The sequence below is a fragment of the Centruroides sculpturatus genome, unplaced genomic scaffold (genome assembly GCF_000671375.1).
Source record: "Centruroides sculpturatus isolate CEXI.00-Female unplaced genomic scaffold, Cexi_2.0 scaffold389, whole genome shotgun sequence".
NCBI classification, from domain to species: Eukaryota; Metazoa; Arthropoda; class Arachnida; order Scorpiones; family Buthidae; genus Centruroides; species Centruroides sculpturatus.
In genome coordinates, this window is record NW_019384624.1 from 50,742 (window position 1) to 70,023 (window position 19,282).

The window sequence follows — 19,282 nt, forward strand, 5'->3', positions numbered from 1 at the left end:
GCAATATATATTTCCTCAATAAAGCTTCTGAATTTTTATGTAGAAAATCATTAACCATATTAACAAAAGTGACCTTATACAGAAAATTCTCTTCTCCCCAACCATATTATCCAGTAACCATAGATACGTTTGGAAATTTAGAGGAAATAAAATGTTGTTTCCTCTAAATTTTTAAAATGTGTCCACCATTTTGTACTTCAAGAGAACTGTCGTAACTGCTTTGTCAGCGTGGTTACTTCGGTAAGTACTGAAGAACAACTGGTGACATCATAACCGTGATTTTTAAACAGGTTATTCTGGTTAATTTTGTAAATGCTCCAGTAATTACCAGCAACACTGGTTACAATCTCCAAACATGCCCGTGATTCTGGTACTTGTTTTATTGTGAATCTGCTGTATTTTGGCATCTGCCAGTCGGGAAAATTGGCGACACGAAATAACTTCAGAAAAACAGGGAAGCTTCTAGTGTATAGCACACCCAAACACTAGAGCAACCACCAAACTAATGGTTATCCATTTTATAGAGGTTTCGAGTCGACGTCCGATTATGTTTACTCGCGCTTTAGCCGAAGTTCTTGTGTTGTTTATTCATCGTGAATATCACTATGGTGAATTGTTGTAACACTAGTTCACCCAAGAACAAAGGAATGTCATTTTTTAAAATTTCCGGTATTATTTGTCATCGAGGACCCTAACTGAAGAGCTTTCGTAACGAAGGCTCTCGAGAATTAACCAGAAAAATTTCAATATGGATAAAGTGAGAGTTTGTCAGAAACACTTTATTTTAGGTAAGCAATAAATCAGGTTATCTAATTATTTGTTAATAACCAGTAAACTTTTGCATGAGTATCATAGTATGTACAAGCTGACTGCATAAATACTTTTGTTAATACTGACAAAATAATAATTTTAACTGCAGATTTTAGTTTGAATAGATGATGATTGTTTCATCTTTCAATTTTTCTTAGTCTCTGCTTGTAATTAATATTAAATTCTACTGTATATTTAAGTGTTAAGCAAAGATAATCACTTAGCAAATGAAGGATTACAAATGTATTTTGAGCAAATTGTCCTTCATGTTTAATTTACATAAATAAGTGCATGTATTTTTTAAGATGAACAATAGAAATTATCGATTTATATTTACAAATAGGTAAGTTGGGTTATTTTGGTTAACAACATTAACATTGTAAAAAGTAGCATCTTAAAGAAATGTTTTTTTACATTAGTAACATCTAACCATTACATAGGAACCTTCAGTTGTTCCTGACAAATTTTTATTTATATAATGTACTGTACATAAACATTATAAACATAACATACATAACTTTTTATATTAATTATTTATCATTATGGTAAGTTCTTTTTAATAATTTTTATTTTATCCAAAGGAAAACTTCCTCATTGTATTTATACAATGAGTCATCACCAGACTGGGTGCCATTATACATGGGGTATGAGTGACCACAACCCAACTGCATATCAGGAGTGTTATGAAAAAGCATGTAATTGGGAGAAACAGCCACTTGTAAGATAGCTTACAAATCTGTAGCAGCCCATAACTTTCGTTTGTGAGAGAGTGGCAATTTGTTGTCAAAATCAAATAGTTTGTGTCCTAAAGCAGAATTTGGGGACAACTCTCGATCTGCAACGAAGATGCTGGCTTTGTATGGATAGACACCTTGATGTAATGAAACTTTTTCTTCGTATAAAGCAGCATCTCATCCTGTCAGACTGCAAATAACATGCCAGAAAAACATCTTTTTGAACTTACAATGTTATTTCACAGGTTGGTGGTGCTTTTTTCAATTTAAACTTAATAGAACTGCAATGTTTTTACAAAGCAAGTGGAACTAGATCACAAACATACATTTTATCATGTGACACGTAACTCGAAACCCCTCTGACCTTATATTAAGGATACACGACTATGGGCTAAAACATGCGTCAAGTGCCAAATACAAGATACAGAATATACAAGGTGTACTTGTATATTCTGTCTTAGGCCAAATGGTTTCCAACATGGCATTTCATATATTAACCCAGACCCACTTTTGTTGTGAGGGTTCCAATACTGTGTGATTACGATTGACAGATTCAGACACCGGATGAAAAGTTTACCAATCCGAGATATTACGGTGGAAGTGGTCACTCGAGCATTTTACGGTAACTGGACTGCACATTTTGGTACCGCAAAAAATTATTACTGATCAGTGATGGGACTATACCAAATTTTCTCCCGAATCTTTTGAATACAGCACTTTCCAAAGTGTATTTTAGTTCAGTAAAATTAACGATTTGCATTACGCGTACAGTACATTAATTAACTCCTCTATTCCTCAAATTTATTTACACACATTTGTTACACCCTGTATATACAGAATAGATTGCTGGTCAAGCCAGCTGGATGGCAACTCTAATTAGTCACTCTATCTCCCCTAAAATGGGAACAGAGCATGGTTACTAGATTAAATTAACCATAGATATTAGATAAACAATTCTTCCACATTTTATAATTATTTGTATCATTTGAAGATAATTTAATATTGTAATTTAAAGATTTTTTTTAAGAAAATTAAGTCTCTGACCAAGATTTTCTTGATTCAGATTAATTTTCCCTTCACTTCTACTGATCACAATTGCTCCAATCCATGCCAAGACTAGTGGTTGTTGTTCATATACATACTGTGGCTTTCCATCCAAAAGCAAACAGGCTTGTTGAAAGCATTTGCCAAATGAGTGTTCTAAAAGCTTGTTTAATTCTATTGTTCTAGTGTTGGGTCAAGGTACTACAGAGGTGCTTTTGAAGCTATGTACTGTACAGCAGTGAAAGATATCAAAACCTCGACTGCAGAGTTAGTGTATGGGACATTACTTAGATTGACGAGAGCATTTTTCCCGACGTCTTCCGACATTAGTGCAGTATTTCAGTGCTTTGTTTTCATTTTCTTAGTGACATCATTTTGGATTTGAAGCCTCCAACGGACACGATCGTAGTCTCGTTGAATCACTATCACAGTATATTTTATATTGCAATGGTGAGTTAACTAAGTGCCAAAAGAAAATTCTCTTATCGATCGATGCCTGTGATAGTCCTAATATTTTCATACTGGTAAAATATCCCTTTTTCCAATGTACTACAACCATAGGAGTGGAAATGAATACTATACAACAGGTACACCTTGTTATATTCACTGAAAACCTGACAAGAAATATTTCTTACTCAATGTGTGCTGCGACACTCCAGTTGTGTTCTGATAGTTTGGTGGTTTTTGTCTTGTAAACAAAAAGCAGCTTTTGAAGAAAAGAGAGACAGAGGCAATTTGATGATCGGCAAAATTAGGAAACCAAATTTGCAAATGAAATTTTTGAGCTACGAAAGAAACAAAAGTTAACCCAACACAATAGAGATACTTGAAAAATCAAATTAAAGCTTACGAAAACACCAAGAAAAAAAGAGAAAATAAAAGTGCATATTTTATTTTTTAAAATACAGATATTTTAGTATCATCAAAACATTATGGGTCAGGGAAAATTGTGAAGGTGACCAAATTTAAAGTTTCCGAATTTTGTAGACACCCTGGTACACTCTTTTCCTATTTACATAACTTAACTCTCTGCTTTCTGTTTCTAATTGTAAAATTTCTATTTTACAGAATGAGAATGTTTTGATTGAAAAAGGTGGCAGTGCCAGTGGAGTGCCCCTATTCCTGCATTTTTGGAACCATCCAGAATTTGAATGGGTTTCTTTGGGTGCAGTCCAAGGACAAGTGGCTCAAAATGAGTGTCTGACAAACCAACTCGTTCAGTATCAGAAGAGGTGGCAACGGATGATGTTCATCCCGTAAGCATTTATGGCATGTCTCCCTTGACCTGTCTTCTCTTGTTGTGAACATTTCTTTGAGTTCTGCCTCTATTGTCTTCTGGATTTTTGCATATGACTGTGCTGTTTTCTGAAAGTCACAGCAGTAATGAATTGGAGAAGAGATCAAGGAAAACTGCAGCAGCCAAATTTTGGTTGATGTATAATATAAGGATACAAAAAAGATTGCTACCTGTCACATTCTTACTGGATTGGCCTTCTTTTCATCAAAGTAGACACCATTACCCAGAGACAACCAATTTACCTCCATTTGATAATCTACCTTCCTGAATGTGTGTTCAATATTGAGCTGTAGATTTCAACAATATTATAAAAGGTGTGAGACCTGACCTCTAATATACGGTGGGTGATTTGTTATCCGAACATGTGTTCGGATAACAACAAACAAACACAAGAAGCGATGTAAAATAATGAATACTGATTTGTCTTCCCTTGTCTCCAGGCAACAATTCAAAATTTTTCGGAGTGCGGGAGATGTTGACATCAACATCAACGCTCAATCCAGTATATACCAATCGGATAGTATTTCTTCGAACTTTGAAGCTCTCCCTTGTAATTCCAGCCTTTTATTTTTCTGACAGAAACAATTTTTTTATAGTATTCGCAAAACTGTCAGGTGGGCACTCGTTAAGTTTTGCGGGAGTATAATAGCAAAGGTTGAGAGTGGGCAGAAGATGTCTGATGTTGCTGGGCAGTATGGCTCGAACAGGTCTACAGTAGGTTGGCAGTTCAATCTTATCTAAGAAAGATACAGTATAATCAAGAAGATCAAGCAGCTTAAGGAATATCAAAAACCACATCGAAGAGCTCATAATGGAACCAGAAACAGATCTGACGACAGAATAACACTAAGAACAATTGAATGTAGAACACCAAGAAACTTGCCAAGATATGTTTTCTTCTGAATAAGAAGATTAATGCCAATATCTGCTATTAAAGATCTTTTGAAGTGGGAGGATATCAGAACAACGGTCATAGAATAGCATCCAAACCAGGTTGATGTATACAATTACAATGCTATTAATTACTTCTGAAAAATGCTAAGAAGGGAGAAAAACAATTGACATTGGACAGATTCTTTAACCCCCAGAAACTGTGTATATATGTCATGTTTTTTCAGTCTTGCATTTTTATTATTACACATATACTTTCTTACTACGTTTATTTTTATTTTTTGGGATCTCCAGAACAAATTAATCAAATTCCCATAAAAACCTATGGTTAATCAATAATCAGTTAACGAACAATTTGGATAGCAAACAAAGTCTTGGAATGGATTATGTTCGTTAGACAATTACAGTGGGTTAAGAAAGGTAAAGGATATCTTAATAAAGTACCTTCTTATCATGTTTGAGTGTGTCAATTCTATGATATTCATTATAGAAGTGAAAGTAGGTCAAATAAGGAGTTAACACTATTAATACGAAATAGTGACAAACCTCAAAATGGAAAACGTGTGGATGACGATGATGATAAGGAAAAACCTCTGTGAGGGAGAGTACTTATTGGGCATTCCCATCAAAACCACTGACATCCAGTTGGTAGTGATAAAAGGCCATTCTGGGTAAATAATAATTTAAGATTTAATATAATCAAAGTACGAGTTGGGGCTTGATCTACCTACTCCAGCCCTGTAGTTTTCTATAGTGAATAAGAACTGATGTGCCAAAATAAATGATTCTTGGATGTTACTTAGAAGCCTAGTGTTATCTCAAAGGCTAATAAATTTCTATTAGTGGGAAATTAAGTGGAAACATTTGTGTTGATCAGTGTCATCTGTTCTAGGCGATGTTTTTAGTGATCTCTGGAAAGAATATCAAATTTACTATACCTAAGCAATCTTTAAACATTGTGAAATAATGAAAAGCTTTCAAATGAAGTGGTAACTGAAATAAAATCAACTGATAACCCATGGATTGAAGTATTTAAAAGTTTAAAAAATAATAATTTGCTTCCTCTCAATTTAGAATGTAGAAAAATAAGCAATTCTTAAGATTTTCTGATCAGCTAACGAAGCTAATAAATAACCACATTTTTTGAGAGAATGGATTTAATTTTTATACTGCAACCAGTCATTAGTATTAAAGGCTTGAAGTAAAAGTCAAGTTTTCTAGAATTGATCTGCCACCTAAGACCTGACTTTATAGCAAACAAAAGTGTTTAGTGAACTTATTCTACAGTTTATATTGTTTTGTAATTAAATTCTTCCTTTAAAAATGACTAACAAAGAGCAGTTAAAAGAAAACAATGATTTGGGCAGTCCAATCCTTTTGTAATGTTAATGGATGCAAATTTTTATTACTTTAAATATTGTGAATTTCTTGTGTGCTGTACACTCTAGTTTCTATATTGAATAATACTCCTTACTTATACAAATCTTCCATTAATTTAAAAAAATTTATTTACTACAAACTTCAAAACATCAAATACAGCCAATGACAAATAGTCATTACTTTAAAAAAGAGATGGGGTCGGGAAAATTAATAATTCGCCATTTTTGCGTAACCGTTTTCAAATCTCCAAATCGTATCGACCGTGGCCAGTTGCCGAAACTCTCGTAATTCAGTCGTTTCCGTCCTTAGTTTACAAAATTGGGAAAAAAGTCAATTCTAGATTTGTACTCGATATTTTAAAACTGATATGATTTCTATTTAGGAATTCCTCATGAAAGAGAGAAAACAAAATGCATATTTTTTGTTCTGTTCATCTTACTCAGTCGAGTATAAAGAAGAAAATATGTTAGACTTTGTTCTGATATTTAGCTAATTGAAGCGTAAAGATATATTTTTGTAATATGACTGTGTGTATTTTTGTAAATAAGAGCTTCGGCAATAGAAGATAAAAAGAGAAATCACTGCTGGATCAGAAACCGAAAGAGTACGTTCCGATCCGAAACTGACATTAACATCTAGATAACAACATTATGGGACGTATGTAGACGACAAACCGAAAATGGCATCTTACCGACGAATGCAAAATCAAAATCATCTGTTATCGTTAGAATTTTGGAATGTTTCTTCGTCCAATTTCGTGTTAAATCCCGCTACCGAACATTTGGTTATCTTTAGTCTCTCGTATAATTTTTGATCCTAATAGAAAAATTTCCATTAAAAGTGACATTAAAATAACCTGTACGTACAAGTAAATTGTATTACCTTGGCTGTTATCGAGGGTCTAATCTAATCTTCTTCAATGCTGCATCAAAGTGATGTCGTGACACCTTGAGCTGTATGTCTTTTATATCCATGCTAGTTGCAAGCTGAAGATATTCCTTGAAGGCAACCAGAGATGCTTCGCGAACAAGAGACGAGAGATCGGCACCACTGCCAAAATAGAAATATAAGTAACAAAATGCTATTTCTGTCGAGTGATTGGGTAAATTTACTTACGTGAAACCGGTACAAAGACCACTGTTCCCGATTTCGACTATATTTACGTCGTCATTTAGGAGAGGCCTCGTGCCGTTCTATTGAGTAAAAATTAAACAATTTAATTTCCACATTCCAAATGAAAATTCAATGATAAACAAATTTTATTAACTTTAGTTATAGTTTTCAAGATTTCCACCCGATCCAATGCTGTAGGAAGACCGACAAATAATATTTTGTCTAATCTTCCCGGACGAAGCATGGCGGGATCTAGAATGTCCGGTCTGTTCGTAGCTCCCATAATGAAGACGTTTTTTCTGCTCTCCAGTCCGTCCATTTCCGTAAGCATTTGGTTAACCACTCGTGCAGTCGCCCCACCCTAAAAGAAAATTAAAATTGTGAACTGCAATCCAATTTTGATTCAAAATGTTATTAAATTGATCTTTGTACCTCGGCAGTATCTGATCTTCTGGGGCAGAGTGCATCTATCTCGTCAAAGAATATAATGCACGGGGCAGAGTTGCTGGCTCTCTGGAAACATTGCCGAACGGCTCTCTCGCTTTCTCCAACGTACTAATAATCAGATATTTAAGAAGTTAAAATCGTTTCTCAGTCCAAACATACAAATATATGGGAATTAAATTTACCATATTCAGCAGTTCGGGTCCTTTGACAGAAATAAAATTAATGCCAGATTCATTTGCAATGGCCTGAATGGATTAAAAAAAACTTTAAATGTCAAGCAATGTTTGTATTAATAATCAAACCTTGATTTAATTTAAATAATAACCTTTGCCAATAGAGTTTTACCGCATCCCGGAGGACCACAGAGAAGTATTCCCACAGGGTTTGTCAGTCCAAGACATTCGCACTGTTCGCGATACTGAACGGGTGCCTGGAAAAAGTTTTAAATTAGCTATAGATTACGTAAGTCTTATTGGTTAGGTGTAATATCTAAACAGACCAATATAGACAGCTTTAATTCTTCCTGGATGTCCTTCAGTGCTCCGATGTCATCCCACGTGACATCCGGCACCGTAACAAAACCTTCTCTCTTTGCAGATGGTTGAACAACTTTTAAAGCAGCCTGAAATTTTAAAACAGATGCAGAATTTGCAGACACTCAATTATAAAAGCGATTTACTTAGAAGTCTGGAAAGTGTTAACATTTAAATCTAATACAAAAATAATTTCAAGCAAATACACTTGCCTCAAAATCTGACTTTTCAACAAATAACTGTTGCAGTTGTTCTTCTGTAAGAGGTGGTTGGTCTCTCAACCAAGACAGCACTGGAAAAACAAAAAGATTAGAAATGTCATTTGATTTTTTTGGATGACACACTACACGTGCTAAATGCACAGTACCCGACTGTAGTTCGTCCACGGGGTTCTCCGACAGCAACGACTGGCTGTCGGGATTCTCTCCTCCACAGTGATTAGTCCTCTGAGAGAATTCCGTGTCCACGCTCAGATTGCTGTCTGGTGTTCCGACGAGCGAAGGAGTGTTGGACGTCCAACCTGGATAGAACTGTTGCGAGCTTTCTTGTAAATTATTAAATATCCTGAAAATGATAAACCAATTGAACATATATTAAACATAATACTAAAGTTTTAATATTATTCTTAGTTTGCTGCATGAGGACAAAATTAACTTCGATAACAGCTGTCAGATAGACTTACAACACGGATGGATGACATACCAAAGAATAAAAACTGTTTCTTGTCAACATACATAAAAATAATAATTTTCTTATTGTGGGTTTAACTTGGCTTTCTGCACATTCCTGAACAAAGTACAATGGATTCCACTTAACTGGGACACATTGGGACTAATCCATTTTGGCCCAATTAAGTGGCTGCCTCAATTAAACAAACTAATAATAAATTGTACAGTAAAATATGTAATACATAGGTAAATAAAATTAATTAGGTACCTATTTTAATGCTTTATTAAACCAAAACACAGAAAATATTTGTACTATAAATTTGCCAGACTCATAATGATAAATAACTGATTTGCATAATGCTAGTGTTGCCAAATATTAGTAGTGACGTAAAGAAGGGTTGACCATTTGATCCGTTCCTGATCGAACAATTTTTCCTTTCTTTCTTTTTAGTTAGAACATGTTTTAACTTTAACAAGTGAGAAAGAAAAGGGTTCGTCCAAAAGTCATTTTACGGTCTTCCTTTCAGCAGTTTTCTTTACCTGAAGATGGGCTACTTTGGCGGGAGTGTTCGTAGAATCCACCAGCATGATGCTGGTCTCAACAATCAGATGGCTGCTGTCTGAATCTAGATGTAATTATGCACGCAATACCTTCCAAGGAAACTCTAGCTGTCTTCCAACCTAGTCGAGAGACCTCAAAAAATTGCCTGGCAAACTTAAGGGGAACACCAGTCCAATCCAGAGCAGGGTCAGTAATTCGCATTCAGGTCTGCCTCAGATGAAATCCCCATGTAATACATCCCAGTATGTTGACCCCCTCTGGAAAAACCAAACTGCCAGAGCGAGACAAAATCGCTTTGTCTCTGTCAATCATTAGGCCTACATATTATCAGAAGATTACTAAAATATATCAAAAATTGTTAAATTCCTCCTTTTCTGCTGTCATCTCGATTAAATTATGTAATAATTTATTAGTTTGGTTTCCATTCTTTGAGATTTGGCCCAATAAAGCGGGAGTCCCAATTATAAATACATATATAGTGGATTCCGCTTAGTCGAGAAATTTTGCATGGGCAATTATACATATATTTCATACATAGTAAATAAATTTGAATTATGAAAAAATAAATTGAAATTAAGTTAAGGATTAAGAATAAATTAACTATAATATTATTCCTTTTTCATTAAGGTATACCTGTTTATAGCAACAGTTGCCGCTTCTCTCGTCAGGGCCATGAGATCCGCTCCGACAAACCCGGGACAACGTTTGGCCAACCACTGAAAGTCGAAACCGGATTCCAACTTCAACTGTCGGCACAACACCCTCAATATTCTGAAAATAAGTTCTTGGCATTCGATTCTCAAAGCATCGGAGAATATTCTTAAGACGTCGAATATTACCTGTTCCTCGAATCTTCGTCGGGAATTCCCAGACAGATTTCTCGGTCGAACCGGCCAGCCCTGCGGAGAGCGGGATCCAGAGCATCCGGTCTGTTTGTCGCTCCAATAACTAGCACTTGAGCGCTGCCGTGCTTCTGATTTAATTCTGAAAATTAATAAACCAATATGAAGTGAGAGATTTACTGGAATCTTATCACAATTATAGAAACAGATAATTTGGTGATTTTTAATTGAATTTCATCTACGTGGCATTGTATTCTAATGCAGACAAAATTTGACTACCATTTAAAACTTTGAAGAAAACTAGAAACATTCAGTTTGTATCAATTGAAAATTTTGGAATTATTCTAGAAAGATGATATACATAAAATGCATCATTAAAATATCAAAACTGGCTAAAGCCAGAAATTTTAGTAATTTTGGAATGTACAATGTAGGCTTCAATATACAGTGGTGCCTCGTATAACATACTTAATCCGTTCCAGGTGCACGTCCGTTAAGTGAATAGTCCATTATACGAAACGCATTTTCCCATAGAAATACATGTTAAAACATATAATTCGTTCCGCAGCATAAAATAACTGTACTGTACCATAAAAAAATGAAAATGGAGCAGTCACCAATTATGCTGGGTAGTCAAATGTTGTGAGGAGGAGGTGGAGGAACACTTTTTTCACACATTCATACAGATACAGACTTTTTACACATTGCAGCGGGTCTTTCTTTTTATTGTTTTTTAATCGGATTCAGATTCAGGAGAGGCTACCAGAGCTTGCAGGGTCAACTCGACCCCGCAAGCTCCGGTAGCCTCTCTTGTTCCATCCTTTGTTTTTTCCCTGCTGGCTTCTTGAAAAACATGTCCATGGTGGTCTGTTTCTCTCTCTTCTTCAACACCTGTTGGAAATGACGGGCAAGAGTGTCATTGTAGAGATCATTGATCCTGTTGGCCTCAGCTCTGTTTGGATAATGAATGTTGGTAAACTCCTGAACCTCTCCCCATTCAACAAGGAAGTTTTTGTCAATTTTCACTCCTTCTGATGATTTCTTGCATTGTTTCAATTGAAATCACTTTTCTGTTTTTTTGAAGCCATGATTTGCACAACACTTGAATAAATGTAAATACCCTGCACTGTGTTCATGTACCTAATAAACAAGGGAGCAAGCCGAATCCCAACGCTCTGTACTTCAGATAGTATTATTAGAATATTTTATCAGTATAATATAATTATAAAAATAACATATCGTCATTGGCAACGGCAAAAGAGTGGAAACATCATTCGCACTTGTTCATAGAAAGTCCACTGGTCGCCTCACGTAACTGCTGAATGGAAAGTCCGTTATACGAGGCACCACTGTACAGTATTATCAAATTATATTTAGATAAACATTTGTCATCGTTCACTTGCATATAGTTATTGATATTTGTTACTGGATATGACCTCGTACTCGAGCGACATTATGGGTGTTGACATTATCTTGTTAACTCCGTGGCTATACATTTGTATCTTTTTTAAATTGATTTTGTCAAACAAGATGAAAACAAGATAGACCTGCAAGTCACAATGATACTTGTCAAAATAACTGATATTTCAGTTTCATAAACTTTGGCTAGAGTTTTTCTTTGGTCGTAAAAAAAACAACGCAAAAGTTGTTCTTTATGACACTGTATTGGTGAAAGACGGAACAGTTTTTCAGACCCGACCTGTTCCGTCAAATCAATTTTTCAAGAAAAAAAGGAATTGTTACAGAACATTGATTAGATTTGCCAGTGACTACCGTGCTTCGGGAGCTCAGTTTTGTTATTGACTGTTTACGTTATTGAAACAAGATTTTCCATAAATTTTTGCTATTGATTGCATTTGCAGCAGTCATGCTGTGAAAACACTTCTTTCGTATCTTAATATTTTTTAGAAATGATCAAGCAGTTAACAGAAGTCAACATAAAATACCAAAATTATCACAAGAAAGCCACCAACATTATTTTCGGAGATGCAAAAAGACAAAATCGACAGTACCAGAAATATATATGGTACACTAGTGAACAAAGGAACAAAACATACTATGGGAAAGCTAATCTGTGTGTTAAAAATGTTCTGATGAAAGCATGCAGACCTAAATTTCAAACAGAGTATCATGATATTTTAAGTACATTTATCAACTACTAACTACTGATTTGTCTGAAATTGACTCAAAATGTGCAGGAAATACGTTGTTCTTCCATCAAGAAATCCTTTTTAGAAAATGAGCTTCTTTCAACCAGCAGTGCCACACGATTTAAAGAGGACTACTAAAAATCTATAGATAAAACTTGATTTTATTTTTGAGAGTAAATCTAGATGAGATTTTCATTAGACCCAAATGGCATTGCTAAGCTGCAAGTGCTAGAATCATTAGTAGCACGTGACCTCTTGTAAGTTTGGCAGTTCACTTCCCAGTGTTAATTGCGGAAAATGATCACCATTTCCTTTAGCAAAAGATTTGGTCATATTATAATAGAGAATATTAACAGTTGCCCGAACCAATATTCTGGAATACTATCTCAATTTATGACATTCTTCCACTATTATATTAATAAATAAACACACCTGATTTGTATTTGCCAAGTTAATTTTCTTTATTCTAATGTATTCAGCCTATTTGTATAGGCCATCTTCAGGCTTTAACGTTGTTCGTTCCAATGGAACCAATAGTTTGAAATCCATTTGAATTTGAACTTTTAACAACTTATGTGTATAAATAAAGAGTTAACAATAATATCAAAAACGTGTTGCAACTTAACAATAAAAAACAAAAAAAATTATATCATCTTTAACTGAGTCTGAACTACTAATTCCTAAAAACTCCAGATCATACAAATGTTTATTTATTAATATAATAGCTAATATTGCTGAAAAGATAGATAGATAATTCTTCCACATTCCTTCGGCCTGTGTCGAGAACCTGTTACTTTGTGAAATTATTTAACTATTGAATTGACAAAAAACAGGTTACTAGCTAAACAACTAAATACAAATGCAGTACAAGAAGTTTACTTGTTGCTTCTTATACCTTCGGTGTGCAGTAATATTATTGGAAGAACAGAATAGCTGTGAATAACATTAATTAAATACTATGTGAATCAGGTAATAAATGTACTACATCAAAGTATTAAAACTCAGATTGGGGATTTTTAATCCATGATTAAAATGTAAATATATTGTGGTTTTTTGCTATCTACACCGGGGTCGCCAAACTTTTTTAACCGTCGACCCCCAACCACTTTCCAAAGCCTTGTGACCCCTTAGCTGCATCGACCCCTGGGGGTCAATATCAACCACTTTGTCGACCTCTGATCTAGACCAAAGTATTTTCAGATTTTATGATTGGCAGCATTGCCTGTAATGGCAGTTTCTGGCCAAACAGTGGGCAGAAGGGTTTTCCCAGACGTGGCTTCGTATCCGCACTTGGGCAATGTCGTCATAACATTCCCACAATACCAGACATCGATGGGGTTAACGTAAATCTTAGGTAATTATTGGGTTGTTCGGAAAGTAATTTTGTTTCTTTTACCCACCAACTTCATTATATATTTTGATGGCTGACATTTTATTTGTAAAACAGTTTGATCATGCTACTACCAGAAAGATGGCAACAGGTATCAGATCAAAATGCTCAATAAATTATTTATATATTGTAAGAAAATTTTTTTTCCTACGGAAAAAAAAAACAATAAATTTACTTTCCAAACAACCCAATACAATACTTCGTAGTACAAAAAACAATACAATTAACTTTCTTACCGTCCATGCACGTTAAAAGTTGTGCCACTATACGTCTTTCCATCTCTCTCTGCGCGGTCTCTCGCTTGGGTGTTATGGCATCGATTTCGTCAATAAAAAGAATGCAAGGAGCGCTATTGACTGCCTTGTCAAACAGATCTCTTATTTTTTCCTCGGACTCTCCGGAGACTCCGGACACCACTTCCGTAGCTGCAATTTTTATGAACGGAAGCTCTAGTTGCTGAAATAAAATTATTTTTTCAATTAAAAAAATTAAGGAAAAATATTTTGTTTAAAATGCGCGTATCCCTACCCCGGCAATGGCATGGGCCAACAAAGTTTTGCCGCAACCCGGAGGACCGTGCAACAGAAAACCGCGGGGCGGAGTCACCCCAAGTCGCTGATAAACCTCGGGATGTTTCATGTGAACCAACAATTTACAAATCTCCTGTAAAACATGTAAACATAAAAGTATTTTTTAAAATTAACATTATCATCATCTTTAATCCTGTTAATCAGGTTGATTATTTCTCACAGCTCACACCATCCTGGTTACATATTCATTTTGGGCTAATGTATTATCTTAGCCCCTCTTTAGCACTGTTTAAGCAATATTGCAATAATTATAATGTGATATATGTTATTGTACTTTATATTGTGTGAGAGTAACTATAACACGGATCCACTGGCACACAACTTAAGAAATGAGTATAAGCATAAGCACACTTCAATTGTTGTTCTGGCAAATCATCAAATTCAAGCTAAATTGAATATCAGGTTTAAAACACATAACATAAGGAGAAAGAAAAATATCGACCAAATTGTGTGTTAGATACGCAGACGATTATTTAATAAATGTGAGATAATTCAAAAAGTTATTTGCTTGTTCACATTAATAGTGATTTTACAGTTTGATATGGAAATGGAAAAATAAGGAAAATTAACATGAAATAATATAAACAAGAACACAGATATTATTATTTTCCATATATTAGAAATACTTTTGAAAAATGTAACTATTCTTAAACAGAATAAAGTATGTTTGGCCCCATCTTTGACAAATAAAATATCAAAATATAAGAAAATTAATGATAATATGAAGGTACTGTATACAAGTTGGTATGTACAGTATATGTATTGAACCAAAATTTTATATTGGTGAAACGGGTCACGCTCTCGAAGAGAGTTAGAGAATACGAAACGGCGATACGTCTTAAGTATCCTCAATCACCTCGGTAAGAGCATTCGGATTTAAATAGCCGTAGAATTAACAGAAATAAAATTAAAATTCTACATATGAAAAAAAGACATTTATAAATGTAAATTTAAGCAACACACAGAAATTAAAAAACACCCCAAAGATGAAATTGTGAACATTTCTGATAGTTCGAACCAGCTGTTATCAATATTAATACTAATAGAGTATAGATTATAATAGACGTGAGCCAAGGTAGACTTTAATAGAAAATAAGTGGGAATACAATTTTGTTTTAGATTTTAAATTATAATACTGTATCACATTCCTATTCCTTAAAAAATATATTTTGAAAAAATTAGTATTTTTTATTGATGTTATTGTAGGTTTAATATTTAAATTTTAACGGTGAGATCATAGTCGACAGTGTGTTTATGAATGTAAAAATAGTAGTTACTGTAGAGAGAATTTTTGGGATTTTAATCAATTGCATTTAATAATTAACAGGATAACACACGTAGTGCACTTTTGTTCATATCCCAACAACATTATAATTGTTTAGTGTCTTTTTGATGGAAGTTTATACTATGGTGTCCACTTCTGCTCATTTCTCAATGTAATTGTAATAAATTACAGTACATATTTTTTAAAAGTACTGTTCGATGATTTTCCAGAACAACAATTTGTGTGTGTGTATGCTTATACAGTTGACCCTCCTATAACACTGTTGATAATTCCGTTTTATATGAATTCCATGTTGTACGAGTCACTTAGATTTTACAAATACGTGAGCCGTTCACAGCCTGGCACACACATTTGTAAAATCTGACTGACTCGTACAACATGGAATTCATATAACACGGAATTATCTATAGTGTTATGGGGGATTCGACTGTATTTCATTTCTTAAGTTGTTCGCCGGTAGTTCTGTGTTGTAATTACTCTCATACGTAATTAACTATGTTATTGCACTTTATATTGTGTATCATATTATAATTATTGTAATATTGTTTAAACAGTGCCGAAGAGGGTCTAAGATAATACATTAGCCCGAAATGCATATGTAATATTGAAAGGTTACCACAGTAAAAATTATACGTCACTAACCTGGATAGTGTGATCTCCGAGAAATAATCAACCCGATTTAATAAGATTAAAGTGGTCGAAGATTATTAATTTTAACATATTCTTACTTACCTGTAACATAGGCTCTATTCCTCCGATATCTGAAAATGTTATTCCAGGTTGCTGAAGAATTGCATCTGCAAAAAAATACAATCATTTGTAATTCTATAAAAAAAAGTTATATTTTTTGACTTAATAATTAAAAGCAAAGTACAAAATATTTTTAAAATTTGTGTTTAAACTTTATTCTTACTAAATAGGCACATCTTAATAATTTTGCTGGTAACTGATGTGATTTTCCGTCTTATGGATGCTGGAAATTTTTGATAAATTGCACGCACATTACTTTTCGGATGTAATTTATTACTATCTGGAAGTGTAAGATACATCTTAGAAATCATATTTTAGTGTTTAGTTTCTTACTTTCCCAAGACAGATGAGGAGGACGCATAATTATAATGGCTTTTCAAGTAGTGCCGACGACTGGATTTTGCATCATCGCACACAATTCTCTATAGACTACCCAAAATATACACACTGTTAAAAATTTTTTAATTCTTAATTTAATATATTTTACTAACAAATGAGCCCGGCATTGCTCGGACAAAAAGTAACGATAGCAAAGATTATGATGATTAAATTATATCTGATCTTACCCATTTTCTTACTTGCAAGAATTAGGTCTCCTCTCTTTCGAGACTAGAGAATTTTTACATATCTGCTTACCACACCGGGATAATGATAATTTAGACTCACTGCAACCACTAACTAGTGCATAGTACCACTAAGTGATGAATAACAAATGTTTTCATAACCCTTTCTGGGTTCTTCAGGTTATTCTAAAAATAAGCTGGATCCTCCCGAATCATTCATAAATATAAATTTAAACATAAAATCGAACACTAAGACAAAGAGTTCAAATAAAGCAAACTTATGCACATGCGCTCCTCGTGTCAACTTTAAATACAATGGAACACTAAATATCATTGAGAATTTTTAGAAGGGTCTAAAAATATATTCGATTTTCTGCAAATATGCAAAAAAATGTCATCGAAAATAGTACGGTAGAAGCAGAGTTCTTCGGGGTAATCCTTAACCCTCTCCCTCTTCCCTGCAGAGGGGAATTTCGAAAAATTCCTTCTTAGTGTACATTCTCGTGACGTACCCTAACTGTATACCAAATTTCAACTTTAAACTCCTGTTTGGGCTCTGCGCTTATTATCATCATCAAATCATCTCGATTATATTATAAGATAAAAAACAAATCGGCACTTTCGAGAACAATTGCAAGACGTCTAACAAAGGACGTCCAACGTACATCGATTAAGACAATTTTTAATTCAACAATACAATACATACATTTGCAGAACTGCCCGTAAGAATTACAACTCCTAAAAAATTTTGATCCCATACCGAAGGCTACTCTGCAACATGTATCTTCTATCCTGTAGGGATCACGGTATAAGGTAAATGATATCTGTAGACTCTCCTATACATGATCTCTGCACTGGAGAGTCTACAGATTGCAGCTGTATGTATTTGCAAGTATTCACATCTTCAAACAAGGTGGTTTTAGATTTCACAAGACCTCTTTTTACATTGTAGAAAGATATATAAAACCTTATCTGGATCTACCAAGACATCTTTGTGCACTGTGTAACAGTAGATAATAGCATTACCTCTTCTGAATCTATATGTCATATTATATGGCACTTCAACCAAGCTCATCATCTTGCAATCGCCCTTAAGTTGAAACCATTNCAGGTCAAACTGATGAGGAGCTTGAGCCTGAAGTGCATCTTTGACAAAAATCAAAGGACAATAAAGCAACTTCTCAAACAGTGAGTGACTCCTTGCATGATTGGATCCCTTAGAAGTATTCACATCTTCAAACAAGGTGGTTTTAGATTTCACAAGCCCTCTTTTTACATTGTAGAAAGATATATAAAACCTTATCTGGATCTACCAAGACATCTTTGTGCACTGTAACAGTAGATAATAGCATTACCTCTTCTGAATCTATACATCATATTATATGGCACTTCAACCAAGCTCATCATCTTGCAATCGCCCTTAAGTTGAAACCATTTCTTATATACCACAATTATACAACCCTTAACAATGCACTGACAGCACAAGCTCCTATAAGCATCCCCTTATTAACGTTTTAATGACCAGTTAAGTATCTGGTTACTGAAGTTATTTTATAACATGTTACTCTTTAGGACTTAGTCATTACGATTTTGTGGAAACTGTAAAAATAATTTCATGAATATGAATGAAATTGCCAACATTCCCATTTTTGCAGCATTTACTGTCCACGTACTAAGAATATATACTTTTACAGAAGGTTGATCCGCATACACGTGTACAAGTTTAAACTAGCACCTACCTTATGAAAATACACAGGACCACCATCGGTTGGCCTCAATCTAAGCACCACGTGTCTTGACAATATCCCTGTACCATAACTTCCATTGTAAGAAGCTATGATGAACTACAGGAAGTGAAATCCTCTGCCATTCCTCCTGACAGGCCCCAAAGAGTGGTGACACAATAAGAGGAAAGTGCACTGAAATCTATAGGACTTGCATCTGGGTGACTTTGCTGGTATATCGTGAAATGGAATAGCCTGAATGCCAGTGTCTTGTGCCATCTGTTGCATTAAGTTACAGGTGGAATGAGACTCATGTGATGAAGCCTTATCCACATGCACCCAAACTTGATTGGTGGCATTTCCATATAAACAAGGATATGTTGCTGAAAGAAGGCGTAGTTGATTTTACAGTTTTTAGGGACCTGACAAATAGTTAACTTGCCTTGATAGCAGCATCCCTCAACAACCAGAAATCCCTTCAAGAAAGTTGGTTTTCAATGATGGATAAA

The 19,282-nt window shown here is 34.5% G+C and overlaps 1 protein-coding gene and 1 long non-coding RNA gene across 2 annotated transcripts in view; one reads left to right on the forward strand and one right to left on the reverse strand.

The window, feature by feature from the left end:
* Positions 1-19,282, reverse strand: part of LOC111625554 (nuclear valosin-containing protein-like) — a 32,465-nt gene that overhangs the window by 1,599 nt on the left and 11,584 nt on the right. Inside the window, exons 6-16 of the mRNA XM_023368718.1 lie at positions 16,469-16,533; positions 14,390-14,524; positions 14,098-14,317; positions 10,319-10,463; positions 10,113-10,250; positions 8,617-8,813; positions 8,462-8,541; positions 8,216-8,338; positions 8,042-8,146; positions 7,899-7,961; positions 7,702-7,824 (exon numbers count right to left, since the gene is read on the reverse strand). Coding sequence (XP_023224486.1) covers positions 7,702-7,824; positions 7,899-7,961; positions 8,042-8,146; positions 8,216-8,338; positions 8,462-8,541; positions 8,617-8,813; positions 10,113-10,250; positions 10,319-10,463; positions 14,098-14,317; positions 14,390-14,524; positions 16,469-16,533 — 1,394 coding nt within the window. The remainder of the gene's footprint in view (positions 1-7,701; positions 7,825-7,898; positions 7,962-8,041; positions 8,147-8,215; positions 8,339-8,461; positions 8,542-8,616; positions 8,814-10,112; positions 10,251-10,318; positions 10,464-14,097; positions 14,318-14,389; positions 14,525-16,468; positions 16,534-19,282) is intronic.
* Positions 59-10,533, forward strand: LOC111625555. Its single transcript, XR_002756745.1, has 2 exons — positions 59-1,789; positions 10,107-10,533. It is a non-coding gene; the product is annotated as an uncharacterized LOC111625555 (long non-coding RNA).